Source organism: Maniola hyperantus, chromosome 17, assembly GCF_902806685.2.
Source record: "Maniola hyperantus chromosome 17, iAphHyp1.2, whole genome shotgun sequence".
NCBI classification, from domain to species: domain Eukaryota; kingdom Metazoa; phylum Arthropoda; class Insecta; order Lepidoptera; family Nymphalidae; genus Maniola; species Maniola hyperantus.
The window spans coordinates 452,364-472,526 of NC_048552.1; the positions used below are offsets into that span (position 1 = coordinate 452,364).

The 20,163-nt window shown below is 37.0% G+C and overlaps 1 protein-coding gene across 2 annotated transcripts in view; it reads left to right on the forward strand.

The window, feature by feature from the left end:
* Window positions 1-13,475, forward strand: part of LOC117990194 (zwei Ig domain protein zig-8-like) — a 249,452-nt gene extending 235,977 nt beyond the window's left edge. The window contains exons 4-8 of one of the 2 annotated variants that reach the window (XM_069504358.1): window positions 754-964; window positions 7,290-7,334; window positions 8,532-8,649; window positions 11,101-11,288; window positions 13,045-13,475. In XM_069504358.1, the coding sequence (XP_069360459.1) occupies window positions 754-964; window positions 7,290-7,334; window positions 8,532-8,649; window positions 11,101-11,288; window positions 13,045-13,154 (672 nt within the window). In that variant the 3' untranslated portion in view covers window positions 13,155-13,475. The remainder of the gene's footprint in view (window positions 1-753; window positions 965-7,289; window positions 7,335-8,531; window positions 8,650-11,100; window positions 11,289-13,044) is intronic. The other variant, XM_069504359.1, reaches the window with a different exon arrangement.
* Window positions 13,476-20,163: the final 6,688 nt, after the last annotated feature.

Consider the following 20,163-nt stretch of genomic DNA (forward strand, 5'->3'; position numbering starts at 1 on the left):
CGGGTTTAGATAAAGATCTGGAGAGTGAAATAGGCTACTTTTTATCCCGGAAAATTTCGATTTTTTTTCTTCGATTTTTAAAAACCTAATTCCACGCAGACGAAGTCTCGGGCATCAGCTAGCTATTCTATTAATTATGCTGAACAGACTTTATTATCAACTAGCTGATGCCCGCGACTTCATCCGCGTAGATTTAAGTTTTTAAAAATCCCGTGGAAACTCTTTGATTTTCTGGGATAAAAAGTAGCATATGTCACTCGCGAGGTCTTAAACTATACCCCTGCAAAAAATACGTTAATCCGTTGCTCTGTTGCGGCGTGATTGAAGGACAAACCAACGAACCAACAAACCATAAAACAAACACACTTTCGCATTTATAATATAGTGAGGCAGTGATAATATGGGTAGGGATAAGTCCCGCAAGTTGCTATTTCGCTGGAACCATGTCTCATTAACATCCAAATGACGTCATTTGACGTATATTTAAGTAAAAATATACCTACTATCAGCTCGAAACTTCAGTCTAGTGCTGACGTCACTAAAATAGCAGCCACGCGCATTAGCAATTTGCGGGACTTTAGTGATTATATATTTTTTTAACGAGTATTAGCCATGTTAATTATGACTAAATATTCCCCTTTCCTCTCCAACTAAGCGTCACGCTTGTGCTAGGAGTAGGTACGCCAATAGTGCAACGGGTCCACTCCTTTACCCGTTGAGCTATTGAGGCTCTAATGCAAATTTGTGTGGCAGGTATCATGGATGAGGAAACGAGACCTGCACATACTGACGTCGCACATCTTCACGTACACGGGCGACGCGCGCTTCAGCGTGCTGCACCCCGAGCCCTCCGACGACTGGGACCTCAAGGTGGACTACGTGCAGCCGCGGGACGCGGGCGTGTACGAGTGCCAGATCAATACCGAGCCCAAAATCAACATGGCCGTCGTGTTGAGCGTCGAAGGTGATTCATAATCATATTTATATAAGTTTTTTTTTTTTTTTAATATAAAAGGAAAAGGTGACTGACTGATTGACTGACTGACTGACTGACTGACTGATCTATCAACGCACAGCTCAAACTACTGGACGGATCGGGCTGAAATTTGGTATGCAGATAGCTATTATGACGTAGGCATCCGCTAAGAAAGGATTTTTGAAAATTCAACCGCTAAGGGGGTAAAATAGGGGTTTGAAATTTGTGTTGTCCACGCGGACGAAGTCGCGGGCATAAGCTAGTTTTTAAATATTTTTTTAAGGTTCCGTACCTCCAAAGGATAAAAAATTCCCTTATAGGATCACTTTGTTGTTTGTCTGTTCGTCTGCCGTGTAGCTGTCAAGAAAACCTATAGAGTACTACTAATCCACTCGAACAAAGTCCCGAGCATCTCTAGTCTAAATATATAAAATCAAAAGGCGACTGACTGACTGACTGACTGATCTATGAACGCAAAGCTCAAACTACTGGACGGATCGGGCTGAAATCTGGCGTGCAGATAGCTATTATGACGTAGGCATCCGCTAAGAAAGGATTTTTGAAAATTCAACCCCTAAGGGCATGAAATAGGGGTTTGAAATTTGTGTAGTCCACGCGGACGAAGTCGCGAGCATAAACTAGTCTTCTAAATATATAAAAGGAAAAGGTCTGACTGACTGATCTATCAACGCACAGCTAAAACTACTGGACGAATTGGGCAGAAATTTGGCATGCAGAGAGCTATTCTGACGTAGACATCCGCTAAGAAGGGATTTTTGAAAATTCCACCCCCAAGGGGGTGAAATACGGGTATGAAATTTGTATAGTCCACGCGGACGCAGTCGCGAGCATAAGCTTGTAGGAGATATTGTGCCCGTGAAAATGTTTTCTCTTAAAATTTCCTACAAATAAGTTGTGATTAGGGCAATATGTCTCGGCATACGTGGGCGGCTGGGCGGCTGGGCGGCTGGGCGGCTGGGCGGCTGGGCGCGGCTAATGTCGCCACTTTGTATCAGCACATTACACGCGTCGGGCGACGACGGGGCATGTAGGATTACTTTCCTCACATTTCATATGAGCACTTACGATTTATTTTTTACTAGCTGATGCCCGTGACTTCATCTGCGTGGATTTACATTTTTCAAAATCCCTTGGGATCTCTTTGATTTTCCGGAATAAAAAGTAGCCTATGTGTTAATCAAGGGAGTAATCTATCTCCATTTCATATTTCATCCAAATCCATTACGCCGTTTCTGCGTGATTGAGTAACAAACATCCAAACATCCACACTTTCACATTTATAATATACATACGATACAACCTGGTGACAGACGGACAGACGGGCAGACAGCGGAGTAGTTGGATACGGAACACTCAAAAATGAATAATATTATGAAAAATATTACTAAATTGCAAATGAGAGAGTTAGGTATGCTAAGACTCGGTAGTTATTAACTCTTGATGAATAATTGAACAGGCCCCAACTAAGACACCGGTAAAACTTGATGGTTTTTATAAGTTCTTGCGGACCTCTTCATTCAAATTACCTACTCTCTTTAATTAACTCAAAATGTGGCATTAAAGTTTTAGTACTGAATTCTTTAGGTATTTAAAATTAATTGGATATTTTCATAAGAACCGGCTTTATCTAATACAATAAATCGCCTCGATAGCTCAACGGTTAAAGGAGCGGACTTAAATCCGAAAGGTCGCCGGTTCAAACCCCACCCGTTGCACTATCGACGTACCTAGTCCTAGTACAACGCTTAGTTGGAGGGGAAAGGGGAATATTATTCAGCATAATAAACTTCGCTAATAATCTTTAAAAAAGAATAGAATCAGCCAGATTTTTTCAGCTCGGCCCTTTTTTTAATACATTCGACAATGCAGGCCAGTGCAAGTGGGGTGATTCGCTAACTTTTTTTTTTTTGCTTTGTTTGTTTGTTTGGTGATTAAAATCCCGAGGAAAATCTTTGATTTCACGAGATAAACAGTATCTTCAAGATAAACATCAAGCGTAGCGTAGCAAGCGTATCTATGTTAAGGGTGCATGCTTTATATTTAATGTCGAAATTGGTCAAATTTAGGCTGTGAAAAGGACAGTTACATAGTAAGATACACCATCGCATTTATAATATTACTAGCTTATTGCCGCGACTTCGTCCGCGTGGACTACACAAATTTTAAACACCTATTTTACCCCCAGGGGTTGAATTTTCAAAAATCCCTTACTAGCGGATACCTACGTCATAATAGCTATCTGCATGCCCAGCCCAACTCGTCCAGTAGTTTCAGCTGTACGTTGATAGATCAGTACCCATAGTACAAGATTTTACGTCTCACCAAAATAAACCAAATTCGAGAGTCGAAATACTTCCGCGTTACAGTAAAACGGACCTAAACAGCCTTGAATTGAAGTCAAATATTCAATGCCACTGATTTTAATTTCGCAATGTTTCCGCTTGGAGCGCTGGCTGTAGAAGTGTAGACAAACTTGAGCTTTAAAACAAGGTATTTAAGATCCCGTTTACTGTAACGCGGAAGTATTTCGACTCTCGAATTTGGTTTGGTTTGGTAAGACGTAAAATCTTGTACTACGGGTACAGTGTGTCAGTCAGTCAGCCAGTCAGTTTACCTTTATCTTTTATATATTTAGACTTAGTATAAAAGTATGGATATAACTTTAGTTTGGTTCTTGTTTATAATTACATTTTGTTATTGTCAAAGTTATTGTAAACTTTAGCAAATAATCTACTATCTGTAAATAATTGTGTTACACGATTCAGTACCCTAAATCCCTTCTTTGGAGGTATACGCTTGGTTGGTCGGTAATAAAATACCTTAAGCCAATGTCGAGCGATATTGAGTGTAACTTGATATTTAATTCACATTTAAGCTTCGTAGTTCTCTTTGGGGACTTTGCTTAATTTGGGAATCGTTTGAATAACTCTCCATTTTGAAAATAACTCTCTTTGATTCTTGAGATTTATTAAGAGCAAAATGATATTCATTTAATACTAACTTATGCCTGAGACTTCATCCACGTCAAGTAGGTACACAAATTTCAAACCCCTATTTTATCCTCTTAGGGTTTGTATTTTCAAAAACCCTTTCTTAGCGGATGTCGCCACATCCCTGCATGGAATATCTATATATAAAAATGAATCATGAAACAGCTGAACCGATTTCGCTATTTTTTTTTTTAAGTAAAAAAGTAGAAGTAGAAGTAGAAGTACGAGCACAGTACGAGGATGGTTCTTACGGAGAGAAAAATTTAAAGTATTAAAAAAATGAAAGAATCGATTGTTAGGTGGTACGAAGTTCGCCGGGTCAGCTAGTATTTAAATAGATCTTTACTTTGTAAGAATCAGAAGAATCAAAATAAGAAGCTCTTTTAGCGGAGGTCAGGCTAGATCTCTTTATATAATACCTAGATAGCTTAAGAAGGGTAACTTCATCACGTCTCAAGGTGAAGGCTATCCGAAATGCTCCAATCCTTTTTGAAGTTGTCCTCGAATCAAACATGCGACCTCCCTGGTCTCCCGGACCTCTATTACATTAGAATAACGATATTTGGATCCGTTTTTTGTAATACTTTCCTAGTTTGTTTGTAGGAAAAATAAAATACAGATCACATTACTTTGTTTGTATTGAGTATAAGTTTTTCAATTTGCGTATCAAACTTCGATAAAGCAAGTTATAATTTTAGCAACAAAATAAATAACGGTTAAATATTGTTAGCTGAAAACTAGATATTATGAGCATATTGCATTTGTTTTTAGGGTTCCGTACCTCAAAACGAAAAACGGAACCCTTATAGGATCACTTTGTTGTCTGTCTGGCACCATGAACTAATTATTATTAGTGTTTTCAATTTTCAAAGTAAGATAGCTATATCAAATGGGGTATCATATAAAAGGCCTTCACTTGTGCATTCGAAAACAGATTATTTTTTATTATTATGCATCATAATTTTTGGTTTATCGTGCAAATGTCGAAAAAATACGACTGTAGTACCGGAACACTCGGTGCGCGAGCCTGACTCGCACTTGGCCGGGTTTTTTTTTAAATAGCCCGAATGTTATTTTGTGTAATATGCAAATGATATTTCTTTTCTGTTGTACTTTACACACTTATGACGTCACATCACTTGTAAAATAATACTAACGACATCCGACCCAAAGTGTTCGTACGCTAATTTATTTTCATGCTCCAGTAATTTCTACAAACTTTCCGAACCTTGGCATATTACACGGAAGGTATTTTAGGGAAATTAACATAATATTTTTTCCCAAGAATAAATTTAGCGTGAATCGTGAATAAGATAAATTTAGCTTGTTTATAATATCTTTACGAGAAACTTTGTCATCATCATCATTACTTCGTATGGACAGGGTTATTGAACAAACAAAATGGCACCGACTCATTTGGTGCTTATATTTAATACATATGCACCAATGCAACCTCAGTGACGTCTGGATTTCAAACGGGTCGTTCTCTAGTATCTAAAAGGTGGCGCTGATTTATTTGGTTTCTAAACCGTTAAAAATTTTGTTCGCTTGACCATATCTTGTCATTTATATCGATGGTCATCATCTATATCAACCAATCCAAAACTATGTCAATTGCTGAACATAGGTTTCTTGTAGGACTTCCACATGCCACAGTCTTGGGCAGCCTGAATCCAGCGGCTCCCTGCGACTCGTGTTTGAAACTCGTCTGTACGCTTAAGACGAGATTTTATGTCTCACCAACGTTGATAGTATTCGTAAAACCTGCATCAATCATTATTGCAATCTCAATTGTTGTGATTGGCTGAATTTGTGCTTTTCTTGTTGCAACAATGCATTGTAACCAATAGTGAGCGAGCGTCAACCAATCAGAGGTGATTGTGATTGTGACATTGTAGCTGACATTCTACCGCAATCGCGCAATATTAACTACCTTGTTTTAAAGCTCAAGTTTGTCTACACATCTACAGCCAGCGCTCCAAGCGGAAACGTTGCGAAATTAAAATCATTGGCATTGAATTTTTGACTTCAATTCAAGGCTCTTTAAGTCCATTGTACTGTGACGTCATTGAGTTTCGTCTCTCGAATTCTAGCAACGTTAGTTCAACAATGTTTTCTACACTGTTAAGCGACTAGAGAAATTTCAGAGAATTAATAAGCTAATAAAGCGAATGAAGCGCTGTGAGCGAAACGCGATATCAGAAAGCTTATAGTTGCGTATGATATTTATACACATTTCGCTGGCGTCCAACATTTTTCAGCATAACAAGCGCTGTAATTGGCCGGAGCAGAATTTGAGCGGCACGCTTGATATATTTCTGGGAGTCGAGCGTGCACTGATAAATGAGTCTCGTATTACAACAAACGAGCAAGATGAAAAACTAGCGCGGAAAAGATAAAAAGTACCTATACATTTGGCACATGAAATTTTTCATGTTGATTTTTTCTCATTCGTATTCAAGTTAGCGAGAGAGGTTAGTAATAACGGTAATAGCCTAGTGGTTTAGATATTTTCCTTATAATCGGAAGGCTGGGGGTGCAATCCTGAGCTCGCATCACTAAGTTTTGGAAGCGATGTGCGTTTTAAGCAATTAATTAATATCACTTGCTATAAATGGTGAAAGAAAACATTGTGTGGAAACTTCTCAAAGGTGGGTGGAGTCTGCTAATCTGCACTGGGTCAGCGTGGCAGACTATGGCCTAAACCTTTCTGATTTTAAATCATACTGTAATTCAATTGCTAGCTTAAGAATAAATTAAAAAGAACTATAAAATAAATTAAACAGAATTTACATTTCGTATTGTTTCTAAATATAGAATAGTGCGATAGCACTAAATAAATAAATTGCTAAAAACTTAAAACGAAATATACCGCGTACAAACTGAGAAAAGACTCGCCATATTTGATCTATGTGTCAAATGTCATGTCTAATGTACGGTTTAGTATACGGTAACGGAAGGAAGTAATAGTGGTTGGTCTTTGAGCAAATCGTACTTTTGACATGACATTTTTTTTAATCAAAATGGCGAGCAAACGAACAGGCGGGTCACCTGATGTTAAGTAATTATCGCCCGCCCATGAACATTTGGATTACTAGAGGAACCACCAATGCGTTGCCGGCCTTTCAGGAGTTTGTCATATGACACATAGAGCAAATAATATGGCGATTTCTGTCTCAGATCATACGCGTAATACTGCAGGCAAATTAGTTAACAATGCATCGTTTCGCGCCCAGCTATTAGGGTCATATTCTATTTTGTATTCCTCCTCCCTCCCTAAGCTGTTGTCTTGTGAATTCCAGATGAGTCCCTCACCCCCGCGCCCCAGCCGCCGGTCCAATCCTCAGGTACTCTCACCCTCTACTACGTTTTGTTTATTCATTAGTCCTCAATTATTAGCTTTATGCTTTTATTCCCTAGCACCCCTTTCGCCTTCATCCCGTAGCGTTTTTGTTTCGACAGCCCTTTTATTTTTAGCTTTGAAAGGTTATTCATTAATCGATATAATGGCATCGGCGACTTATTACTGTTAGAGAGAGAACCAGCGCGTGCCAGATCTTCGTTATTTTGTAAAAGCTGAAGGCTCTACGAAGGCTACAACGAAATACGCGATCAATGCTAATTGTTTACTTTTTTTCTTGTTTTGTTTTTAGCATTCTTCGGTTTTTATTAACTGTCATTAAGGCTGTTTTCCACCAGAGATGTGCTATGAGCTCAAAGCTAAGCTACGAAACTATGTGACTTTTTCCTCTTATTCTAAGAGGTGTATCTGCGCGACTAGATGCGCGACTCGGGCTAAGTGACGCGACGTAGAGAGAGCACAGAGCTACACCATTTGCGCATCCGTAGCTCCCATTCGTAGCTCCCATCCGTAGCTCCCATCCGTAGCGCTCATCCATAGCATGCATACCTCCATATAAAATACATAGCCTCGTTGAACCCGTTTCCAGTTTCCACCAATGCTAAGCTATTTGGAGCAATGAAAATGTTTGGTAGATATCATCCATAGCAACGCTATGCTATATCACATCTCTGATGGAAAAGCAGCCTAATGTTACTTAGTAAGTGCACTAGTGACGTCATAATTTATGTTAAAGAACAATTTCTAAATAAAATGTACTTATTTAAAAATATTGGCAATTTAATGAACTAGCTGAATATGCCCGCGACTTTGTCAAGTGGATTTAGATTTTCAAAAATCCCTGTCACTCTTCAGGCCTTCAAATCCATGTAAAAAATCAGGTCAATCCGTTGCTCCGTTGCGGCGTGATTGAAGAACAAACCAATAAATACACTTTCGCATTTATTAAATAAGTCTCTTGTAGTGATACTTCGAATTGCCACTTCCGGATAGATTGGATAAAATCCAAGAACGTGCGTTACGAACTGAAGAGCCTCACCTATGTAAAGCATGCCTCAATATAGACAGAATTGTACGTTTGAATCTTGAGACTTCACGGTTGACTAGTCTATAAAAGTCGAAAGATTTGGAGGGGTTTGTGTTCTATTTCACACGTCTCAAGGTTTGTTTTCGCTTGTTACAGCGGCGGCTGCAACCATATGGGGCTCGCAGGATGTGTACGTGAAGAAAGGCAGTACGATATCTCTCACGTGCTCAGTGAATGTTCACTCGTCACCGCCTTCGAGTGCTTCTGTTTTATGGTAAGTTCGAGTTGAGCTTTCAATTTGAGACTGCATTCCAATTTTAAAGTTGTTTTATGTATTCTGCTTGAAGAATAAAAAGAAATGAAAATCGTGTTCATTTTACAATTTTGATTTATAAGCAACTAAGGAATCCGCACTTGGCTAGCGAGGTAGACTATGGTCATGTGCTCAGTAGTAAGCCGGTGATCAGTTTATCATGATTAAGTTGATGCCCATGATTTCTTTTCTTTATTTTTTGCTAGCTAATGCCCGCGACGTCCGCGTGGATTTAGATTTTTAAAAATCCCGTGGGAACTCTTTGATTTCTCGAGATAAAAAGTAGCATATGTCACTCTCCAGGTCCTTTACTATACCCATGCAAAAAAATCACGTCGATCCGTTGCTCTTTTGTGACGTGATTGAAGGACAAACCAATAAACCAACAAACAAACACACTTTCACATTTATAATAATATGGCTACTGATTTGAAATATGTATTGATTAACGTTATTTCATTAAACTTCCCGAGAATTCAATCAAAATATTTTAGGTGGTTTAGTTGTTGATAACATCACAGCAATATTGAGTCACTCTATATAGAACAATATCCAATCTCCGACTAGATAAGGAGGTTTTTATAAAGCAATCTCCAGGAAGCGCCCGCTTTGATCCTCGTTCTCAATGGGGGAACGTTTTTGTGACCTTAAATTCGGTACACATAAAAGGCGGAAGTCAAATATTATAAATTGAATTTGCTGTTTTCGCAGCTTTCTCCTATTTTTCTTTTGATTAAATTCGATGTGAATCAAGACAGCGTTACGTTCCCAGTGGTCCAAGATCCCAGTGTCACCAGACGTTACTTATGTTCTGAGAAACAAAATGTGTGGGATAGAGTAGTGTTAGTGTGTACTTTTCTGTGTGTTATAGCTCAAATATAATGCACATTATGATAATATTATGATTTAGCGATAGGTAAATTAATATAAAATAGGATCTAATTGTCTGTACACTACGTATGTAGATGTAGGTATAATATGTTTATAAAGGTGTTAAGCCTGTACAAACAAATATTTAATACTGTTGTTAGCAATAAGTTATCTTGAAAAACTGTTCCATAAGTTTTTTGTAATTATTATAAAAATAAATGACATTTAAAAATCAAAAAAATCAGTGTGTACTTTTAATGTACGTATATCTCTTGCTTGTGCCGGGCTCAATTTAAAGATATCAGTGTTTAAAAATAACTCGCTTTTTTAAAGTCTTATGTGAATTTCCGAGTGTTACAACATAAAAATTACAGTCAGTAAAGTCAGACTATTAGTAAGATAAACTATGTATGTTATTTTTTGCGAGCTATAAAGCGTCTGGCGAAAATTACCCTCGACGCAACGCGAAGTGTCTGGCAATATTGTATATTAATTTTATAACCAATTCTCATATTATCTAAAACATACATTAAAATCAGCACTCAAACTAAGAAAAGTGAGTAATAGTTTAAGCAGGTGCTTTTAGCAGCTGATACCTGTAAATTGACCGTCGGCAAAAGCTAACAGATATGTGTACGTTAATAGCACAGACTGACACTACTCTATCCCACACATTTTGTTTCTCGCAAAATAAGTAAGGTCTGGCGGTCCTGGGATCTTGCTTATTTTGATTAAATTCGATGTGAATCAAGAAAGCGTTACTTTCCCTGGAGATTGACCCGAGATAGATTACCCGAAGCCAATTTGTATTTATAAAGCGTTCTGGAGGTACATGACAAAATTGCAACAAATCCCTTTAGGAAAATATTAATATTAGACTTGAATACACTTTCTTATATTATATTTTTATCATCATAATATTCAAGTTATAGTTTAAACGTTTTGAAATATATTTTTTTTTTGTGAATTCCATTCCTTTGAGGACCAAGTTTTGTAATATTACTACGAAATTCTATAAATATAATCTTTATGAGTTCAATCTGATGTTTATTTCAATTTGGTATTTCTGGAATTTCCTTTCATAGTAATCATTAGCTTTGTTATTTAATTTTAATATTTTTTTCTATTACTTTCAATTGTTTTTTAAATCTTAATGTTAGGTAACTGAATTATTTTAATATCTGTTCTTGTTTTTATCCATAGTATAATTTATCGTTTCTATTGTTTTCTTCTAACTCCATATTATCTACATGAGTAAATGTAAATTGGTGATATTTATTAAATCAATCATTTTTAATTAATATTGTGTTATTAAGTTTTTTTTTCTCCCACAAAACATGTGTAAATTAGTAAATTTTGTTCAATAATTTTCAGTTCCGGCTGTTTCTAGTTTTGTCTTTTGGCTTATTTGTCACTTTTGTTACATTTTTTATTGGAAAGCGACAGTTTATACTTTTTGTTTATTAATATCGTTTCTGTGTTTATTCTCATAATCCGTCTTTTAAATGAAACAAAATAAATGGATCTCAATTCTCCCATCAGGTACCATGGCAGCGCGGTGGTAGACTTCGACTCTCCGCGGGGCGGCATCAGCCTGGAGACGGAGAAGACGGAAGGCGGCACCACCAGCAAGCTGCTGGTCACCAAGGCCGCCCTGACTGACTCCGGCAACTACACCTGCGTTCCCAATAATGCACACCCAGCATCTGTCTCCGTTCATGTGTTAAATGGTAAGACTTTTGTTAAAATTATAGTCAACTACATAGACGATGCCAGCGATTTCATTCCTGTGGATTTAGGTTTTTAAAAGTTTTGTGGGAACTCTTTGATTCAAAAGTAGCCTACCTCTATACAAAATTTCTTTAAAATCAGTTAAATGGATGGGCCGTAAAAAGCTAACAGACAGACAGACAGACAAACAGACAGACAGACAGACAGATGGACGGACAGACAGACACACTTTCGCATTTATAATATTAGTACGGATATGGAAGACTTCATATTTTTTATTCCTTTTATGTCTTTATTTCGTACTAGCGACCTGCCCCGGCTTCGCACGGGTAGCTTATTACAAATTTCGTAGGGCTCTCTAGTTTTTTGTGTTCATCTTCAATGTCACTCAGGAATAATGTAGCTTTCCCGCTAGCGCCGCCCAATTTCTTTGCAGGTCGTTATTTTTTTTTTTTATTCAGATACAAGTTAGCCCTTGACTGCAATCTCACCTGGTGGTAAGTGATGATGCAGTCTAAGATGATAGCGGGCTAACCTGGAAGGGGTATGGCAGTTTTTATTAAACCCATACCCCTTTGGTTTGTACACGGCATCGTACCGGAACGCTAAATCGCTTGGCGGCACGGCTTTGCCGGTAGGGTGGTAACTAGCCACGGCCAAGGCCTCCCACCAGACAAATATCCCCCAAATATCCGCATCCGTAAAAGTTCCGCATTAATTGATGCGGATGTGAATGTCTGAATTAATGCGGATGTTCCGCATTTGCGGATACGAATATCCGTAACACCCCTAGTATGTAGGTACCTATGGCCATTCTGATAGAAACTAGCGCAGTAAATTTTGTTTTAAGCGCCACGGAAAACTGCTTCGTAGAAATTCGCCGTTTCGTAGATTTTAATGATGAACTAATAAACGTGGTGTAGTATACTGTTGAAACGCGCAAACCCCCTCAGGCAGTTAGCGCTTGCATTACACTTCACACTCCTCTTCAATTTGTATCAAATTACTGCATTATACAACTACAGTGAACTATCGTTGAATACAAAACAATGTGGTGAAGTTTGCACCTCTCTGTGAACTCAGTTCAAGCTTGTACAGAACTTTAGCTTAGACTTTAATTGAAGCTCTTCAAACAAATTCTCTGTTGTTTTAATGATCTACTTTAATTTTGAGACGTTTAGCATCAGCAGATAGCAGTAGTGGCTACCCTTATTATAAATGCGAAAGTGTGTTTTTTTTTTTTTAATTCAGATACAAGTTAGCCCTTGACTGCAATCTCACCTGGTGGTAAGTGATGATGCAGTCTAAGATGATAGCGGGCTAACCTGGAAGGGGTATGGCAGTTTTTATTAAACCCATACCCCTTTGGTTTGTACACGGCATCGTACCGGAACGCTAAATCGCTTGGCAGCACGGCTTTGCCGGTAGGGTGGTAACTAGCCACGGCCGAAGCCTCCCACCAGACAATGACAATGTTTGTTGATTTGTTGGTTTGTTCACTCGCAACGGTGCAACGGATTGACATGATTTTTGGCATGGGTATAGATAAAGACCTGGAGAGTGAAAATTCAATCCCTAGGGGGGTGAAATAGATGTTTGAAATTGGTGTAGTCCTCGCGGAAGTCGCGAGCATAAGCTAGTATCACATAAAAGTTATCTCACGTATGCTTCCAAGATATGGAACTCTCGGTGCGCGAGTCGGACACGCATTTTACCGTTGTTTTTGCTGTATTCCATCACCAAGATTGTTTCCAGGAGAACACCCAGCGGCGATGCAGACGAGCAACCGCGCGTCCTCCTACCTCACCTCCCAGCTGAGCTGCGCGGCGCTCACCTACCTCTTGTCGTCGATGGCCTGCAGATGATCGCCCTGAGCTGCTGCGGGACGACTGTTGAGCTATACGTACCATAAGTTCTTGTATAAGTCTGTTGAAGTTATCCATAAAAGGGGTTCGAATATTTTAGTATGGAGCCTGGCCGGCCTACCTGTCCGCCATTTTCATTTTTTTTCAATAGCAGCCTCGCATTAAACCTGTATTAATCAAGAGCTGGAATCGATAAAAATAAGTTTTGCAGTACAAAATCTTCCAAAGTGTCACAATTCCGAGATATAAACTATCAAAGTATAGCCTCAATAGCTCAACGGTTAAGGAGCGGACTGAATTCCGAAAGGTCGGAGGTTCGAACCCCACCCTTGCACTATTGTCGAACCTACTCCTACCAACAAGCTTTACGCTTAGTTGGAGGGGAAAGGGGAATATTGGTCATATATAAAATGGCTAATATACTTTAAAAAAATATATATAAAGTTGTACTGGTGGCTACATTGATGACGTCACCAGTACAATTTTGATAACTTATATAATATTATTACAGAGACGTGACCCCTTGGTAGAATTTCTTACCACACAATACTTGTTTGTTTACAATGCCAGCTATTGATTAATTTTGGAAAAAAGCAAAATGGCGGACTACTAATTAGGCCAAAATTTTCAAAGCCCTTTCGCTATTCATGCTCATTCATTAATGATAGTTCTTCGGGTCATACTGCGATTGTATTTGTATCTTTGTTATTTTATTTTAAACAAAACTGCATGTGACTGAGTTATGAGTATGTAATAGATTGTAGTCTTTGTCATCTTAATTTTGCGTTGGCATCGATTTACACTTGGACCATACATGTACTTAGTATGAGATTTTACCTAATATTAATAAAATTCGACCGTCGAAACACTTCAGCGTTCAAGTAAAAAGGACCTAATTTACGTTGTTTTGAAGCTCAAGTTCGTCTATACATCTACAGCCAGCTATAAAACCTAGTGAAATTAAAATTGGTTGTACTGAATTTTTTATAACTATAATTTTTAACTTTTGATTTAAAAATTCTTTTTTGGGTTCCGTAGGTACCTCAAATGGAAAAACGGAACCCTTATAGGATCACTTAGTTGTCTGTCTGTCTGTCTGTCTGTCCGTCTGTCTGTCAAGAAACCTACAGGGTACTTCCCGTTGACCTGGAATCATGAAATTTGGCAGGTAGGTAGATCTTATAGCTGACATTTGGGGAAAAATCTGAAAACCGTGAATTTAGGGTTAGATCACACAAAAAAAAATTGTGGTCATGAACTAATAATTAGTATTTTCAACTTTCGAAGTGAGTGACTATATCAAGTGGGGTATCATATGGGAAAAATCTGAAAACCGTGAATTTAGGGTTAGATCACACAAAAAAAAATTGTGGTCATGAACTAATAATTAGTATTTTCAACTTTCGAAGTGAGTGACTATATCAAGTGGGGTATCATATGAAAGGTCTTCACCTGTAAATTCTAAAACAGATTTTTATTTATTTGTATGCATCATAGTTTTTGAATTATCGTGCAAAATGTCTAAAAAATATGACTGTAGTACGGAACGCTCATTGCGCGAGCCTGACTCGCACTTGGCCGGTTTTTTTAGAATCGTTTTACTTCGATGCTACGTATTACTTCGATGCTATGATTTCGACGCTTGACTAGGGATGATGACTTATAGTCAAATCAGCGACTTAATATAAAAGTCACAAAACTAACGTTTGACGTAATTTGACTAAAACAGTTTAGTTAAACCGGTAATTCAAAAAACTTAAAACTAACAGCGAACGTGGATTTTACGAATTTTGGAAGTCCCTCTATTTAATAATTCCTAAGAAATAATTTTTTTTTGACAGGCATCATCCCAATTCTATCAAACGCGAACGTTGGTGAGATGTTACTCATACTAAGTACCAGGTCAGGTGCGAATCGCTTTCGCTCGTGATCCTGACGAACAAATTAATTATTGAAGACCGTCGGAGCTTAAAATTTTAACGATGCAGGCTTTTCGGAGTTAATTTAGTGTACACCTTTTCAGATACATTCAGCTTGAACTATTTCTGTGTTACAAAAGTGATAGGTATATCCTAAAGCAGTTACATCAATGATGACTTATTTTGATTTTAAACAATTATTATCGATGTTTTGAATTTCTATACTTTTTAATTTATCGGTAATAAAATGGATTCAGTATGAATTATTGACTAAAAATCAGCTGCCCGGAAGTATAAGAATAGAATAATTAAATTACTACACTAAATGAAACTTAGTCATTATTAAAAGACATACCTAATATTATTTATAGATATTCTAGTATTGATTTAATTCAACATTCCAGTCATGGTATTAAAATGTGATTTTACTACCAATAATATTATTATTTACAATGTTTTTATGAAATAAATAGGTAATTAATTAATTTTTAATAAAGTTTTCTTGCAGAAATTATTTAATTTAATTAAATAATTTAATTACATAATATGTAATTTTCGCAATTTCTGGCGCAATTGTTGGCCTGCTAAATCACTTATGCTGTGACTCACCAGACCAACAATAATAGTTAACTTCTGCAACTTATATTGGACTCTATTCCTGGACATTAGGTAATAGAAACGGTTTTAGGCCAAAGCACACACAATACTTTTATCATCGGCGACTAGCGATCTTATGACTGCATCGATGTCATTCTTATTGTCATCGACTGCGACATCAAAAATGTGGAAGCGTTTTAAGAATTAGTATTTACCACATGGATGTGGTTTCAATCACATCCGTCGTTTCGATCACAAAATTACAGATGTAGAGCTATACTAAATCGTAAAAAGTGTAGATGTGTGCTTGCTTAGCCGTAATTAAAATGTATTTTAACGGGACGTTAACAATTTTTTTGGGACAGGGATTGTGATAAAAGTTAGCGCAGCAACCCGAGTAGGTACTGTCAATTTGACATATCCCTACTCGCGGTATGCGCCGAAATATCTGAGCAAAAGCGTTGTCGCACTGACTGTGCTCTTGAATGATCGTTTAGTCTGTGAGGGTGGTTAAATTTGTTATTAGGAAGATTGCCTACCGCGACTTTTTGCAGCGAAACAGTAGCAATACAGCTTAAAAAATGTCGCAATAAGCTAGCAATGTGCCACTGGCCTTTTTTTATATAACTGAGATGCTTCTCGCTGAAATACGTAAGAGGCCCATAGAAACTTGTTATGGCGAACTGAAAATCAACGAGTGAAAAACATAACTCTAAAAGATCTGAAGCGCCAGGTAAATCGCATTGTTTGCGCGTTTCTGCGAGATTTCTGGGATTTGTTTATCTTTTAAGTCAGTTGAGTGTAGGTCTCTTTGCCCACGATTCTATATCGCTATTGTCGCGATTCAGAATCGTGATTCTGAATCGCGACAGTAGGTTTTCTTGTACGTACAGTGCGTATTTTTGTACGTGTGCAGGATAACCGCGCCTTCGTCGCTACAAAAAGTCGCCCTACGTGGGCGAATGCCCTTAACTATTTATGTTACATGTAATACGTTATTATCGAGTAAACTCTGTAAATTGCCAGTTTTGTAAATAAGCAAAAGATGGGACATACATACGTAATTTGTAGAATAATAATAAAGTTTATATCACGAGGCGTTGTAAATACTTTGAATTGTTGTAAATAAATATTATAAAATAATGAGTTTATATTAATGTAGTCATTCTCACCGATCGGATGGTGATAAGCTGTTTTTTATTTTGTTCCTAGAACAATTTATTGTTAGATATTAAATAATTAATTATGTCATTCTTCTTACATGTACCTACGCGACAGAAAATAATATACATCGACCTTTAGAAGGAGATAGCGGATTTGTAGAGAGTTGTCTATGTCGTAGAGACCGACAAAACGTCACTTAGGTATGAGTGAAAAAGACAACGCTCTACAAAGCCGAAATCTCATTCTAAAGGTCGATGTACATTATTTTCTGCCGCGTACTGTAACTTTCTTTTTAAATTGAAACTGAGGCCAATTCTCTTGTACACAATCTCTAAACTAAACTAAATTAACAGGTCTAATATAGTGCTATCCTTTTCCGCAAGCAATATTTTGAAAGGGATAGCAATAGATTTAGACGTGCCATTTTAGTTTAGTTTAGAGATTGTGTACAACAGAATTAGCCACAGTAACACTAAAACTTAAAACTAGCCTTATTTAATTACTAAACAAATCATCCCCGAGTGGAATATATTCCAGGATACTAGCTGCACTGAACAGCCAGGCTGAGACTTTGAGAAAATAATAACTATTTAATATTAATAATTTTTTACTAATGAAAAAATTAATGTTTTTGTTTTTAAAAATCTGTCAGAATTTCTAATTTATTGGCCATTAAAGATTATTCGTCTGCCAATCCGCACTTGGCCAGCGTGACCAAAACCCTTCTCACTCTGAGAGAAGACCCGTGCTCTGTAGTGAGCCAGCGATGTGTTGATCATGATGATGATGATGATGATGATGACGAAAGCTTTTGAGTTATCAGCCCTAAAAATTACCACGCAATAACTTAATATAAGTAATATTATTTTCCTGAACAAAAACTTGTATATTTATCTCTGTATTCTCAGTAAATAAAATTGAAGTCATCTTTAAGTAAAGTTCAGCAAAGTTTTGCTCGCGACGAACAATCTAACTTTTCCTATATAAATAAAATAAAATACGCGATACGCGTTAGTATTTTAATTTATTTATTAAAATGAGGTTTAGGTACATGTAAGGAGACAAAGTTAGCGCTCATGCACGTCGTGTGATGGGCGCTAACCTTAAGGCCCCTTTTCATTCAAGACATTAAAAACATAAGGAATACAAATAGTAAAATTGTTGTTAAATTGATTTTTTGTCAGTTACTGTGTCAATTTCACATTAGACTCTAGATAATCTGTAGATTCGTTAAAGGATAATTGCCTAACGACTCTATCACTGAGATAAGGGCAAGATCAGACTAGCGTTTTTTTTCTACACGTCAGTGTAACGAACTTCTAAGCGCGTATGCTAAAACGTGCGTATCGTTTTGCCATACGCGCTTACACGTTCGTTACATTTCGCACTTCAATAAATTTATCGCGTTCACTCCGCCTTGTTTTCACGTATCTTTGGGTCAGGCAATAGCAATGTGGATGTGTGGCTGACAAAAGGCGCACATATACGCCGTACGCGTGTACAAAATCTAGCTTATATTATGCGCAAAAGAAACGCTAATCTGAAATCACTCTTAAGCATCATCACTCAACTATCATCAAGGTGAGAAACCTTGTATGAAACTCTTAAAAACAGAAACAAGTGCTATCGTATTTGTAGTTGCCGCCTTTTGAAATGGAAGTCACGTGATCTGTTGCGGGGCAGCCATCTTGAGTCGATTGTATAAATACGGGTGGTTGATGGTTTTTGAGCCAGTCTCGTTTCGACTCTTAACGACTATTAAATGCTTTTTGTGTTTAGGTCGCTATTTTGATTGAGTGGTTGCAATAGCAATTATTGTACCCTAATCAAGTTAATATGGCAGTTAGGTTATTATAAAAGGTAAAACTCTCGATAAGCCTCTGCGCGTTGTGATTAATATTTAATTTCACTTCTGGTATGTTTATACAAGTGGAATAGCATTAGCTACTGTACTTTACGTATGCTACTAAAATCTGCACATACAAGTGCACCCCGTATATTAAAATACCTACTGTAAAAGCAACTCCCATTTGCTCAACGAAAATCTTTTTCAAAGAACACTAACCACTTCATTATGAGAACTACAAATTATGAAATCCGGGAAAAACAGTGGAAAAGAGAGTTTGTACAACGAAAATTGTAAAATTACTTCATATCCTCAGGAAATGAAAACAAAGATGGCCGCCACCGCGAATAATGTAAAGAGATTCTTTAACAAATGGTAAAAAATTATAAAGGGAATGTAAAAGTTTGGTTAAATAATATTTGCGTAGGTTGAGTTGAATATTTACATGTGGAATAATTTGCCATAATTAGGTGGATACGAGTACTAGAGGTTGTTGAAGGCAAAACCGTTTGTGAAATTCCCGAAATTAGAATAATTTCATAATTTATCTGTTCTGCCATAGACTTGGAATAGCTAGATGCCGCATGTTCATTAAATAGTATGAAAACCAACCGGGGTTTTTTTTTACCTATGATGATGTCACATGAGTAATTTTATGATGATCGCAACGCGCAATCACAAGTTTCAATCGCAACGCATCAGTGATTTTTTGAATTTTGAAAAAGGAATGATAGTATTGACTGAGGAATGAAAATAAAATAGGCTTTTGGCTCAAAGTTTCAAACTTTGAGCAGGCCTGTCTGGACGCCTTGTAGTATCTAGCTACTTCTAAGTCCGTGGTTCTTTACCTTTGCCCTTTTATTCAAAATATATACTTTTACAAAGTAATTTCTAATAAGTCTACCACTAATTTGAAATAGAATTTGAGACTTAATTTAACCAATTATAATTAACTGTTTAGATAGAAATGAAACAATGAAAATGGGTCTTAATTACTGTATTTGTATTTTTAGGAAATAACGACAAATAAAATAAATAAATTAAAAAATCTATCGACTGTTTTCTATAAATATAAATTATATTCTTAATCTCTTCTGTTATTTCGCTGTTATTAACTTAATTCACACCACGTACAATATAAAATCTGCCATTTTATTGTTTTGTACGTAACAACTTATTTTATTTCCAAATTTAATTTTTTTCATTTGACTTTAACAAAAATGTATTTTTTTCTCTCACACTGGAGTTATTGCATTATCGCTGTCATCTTTGTTAAACGACAGACTTCACTGCTGCTAAAGAGCACGCAAGCAAGAACACTCACCTCGAAAGTAAAATACGTCTAGTTAAATTCTTGTAGCAAATAATCGTTTGGTACGTTTCACGGAAAGACTAATTTTCGCACTTACCATATTATAAGTGCGAAAAATTCATTTTCATAAAAAACCACGTGTGAAATATCAGCGCTATTGATTGTGATCAT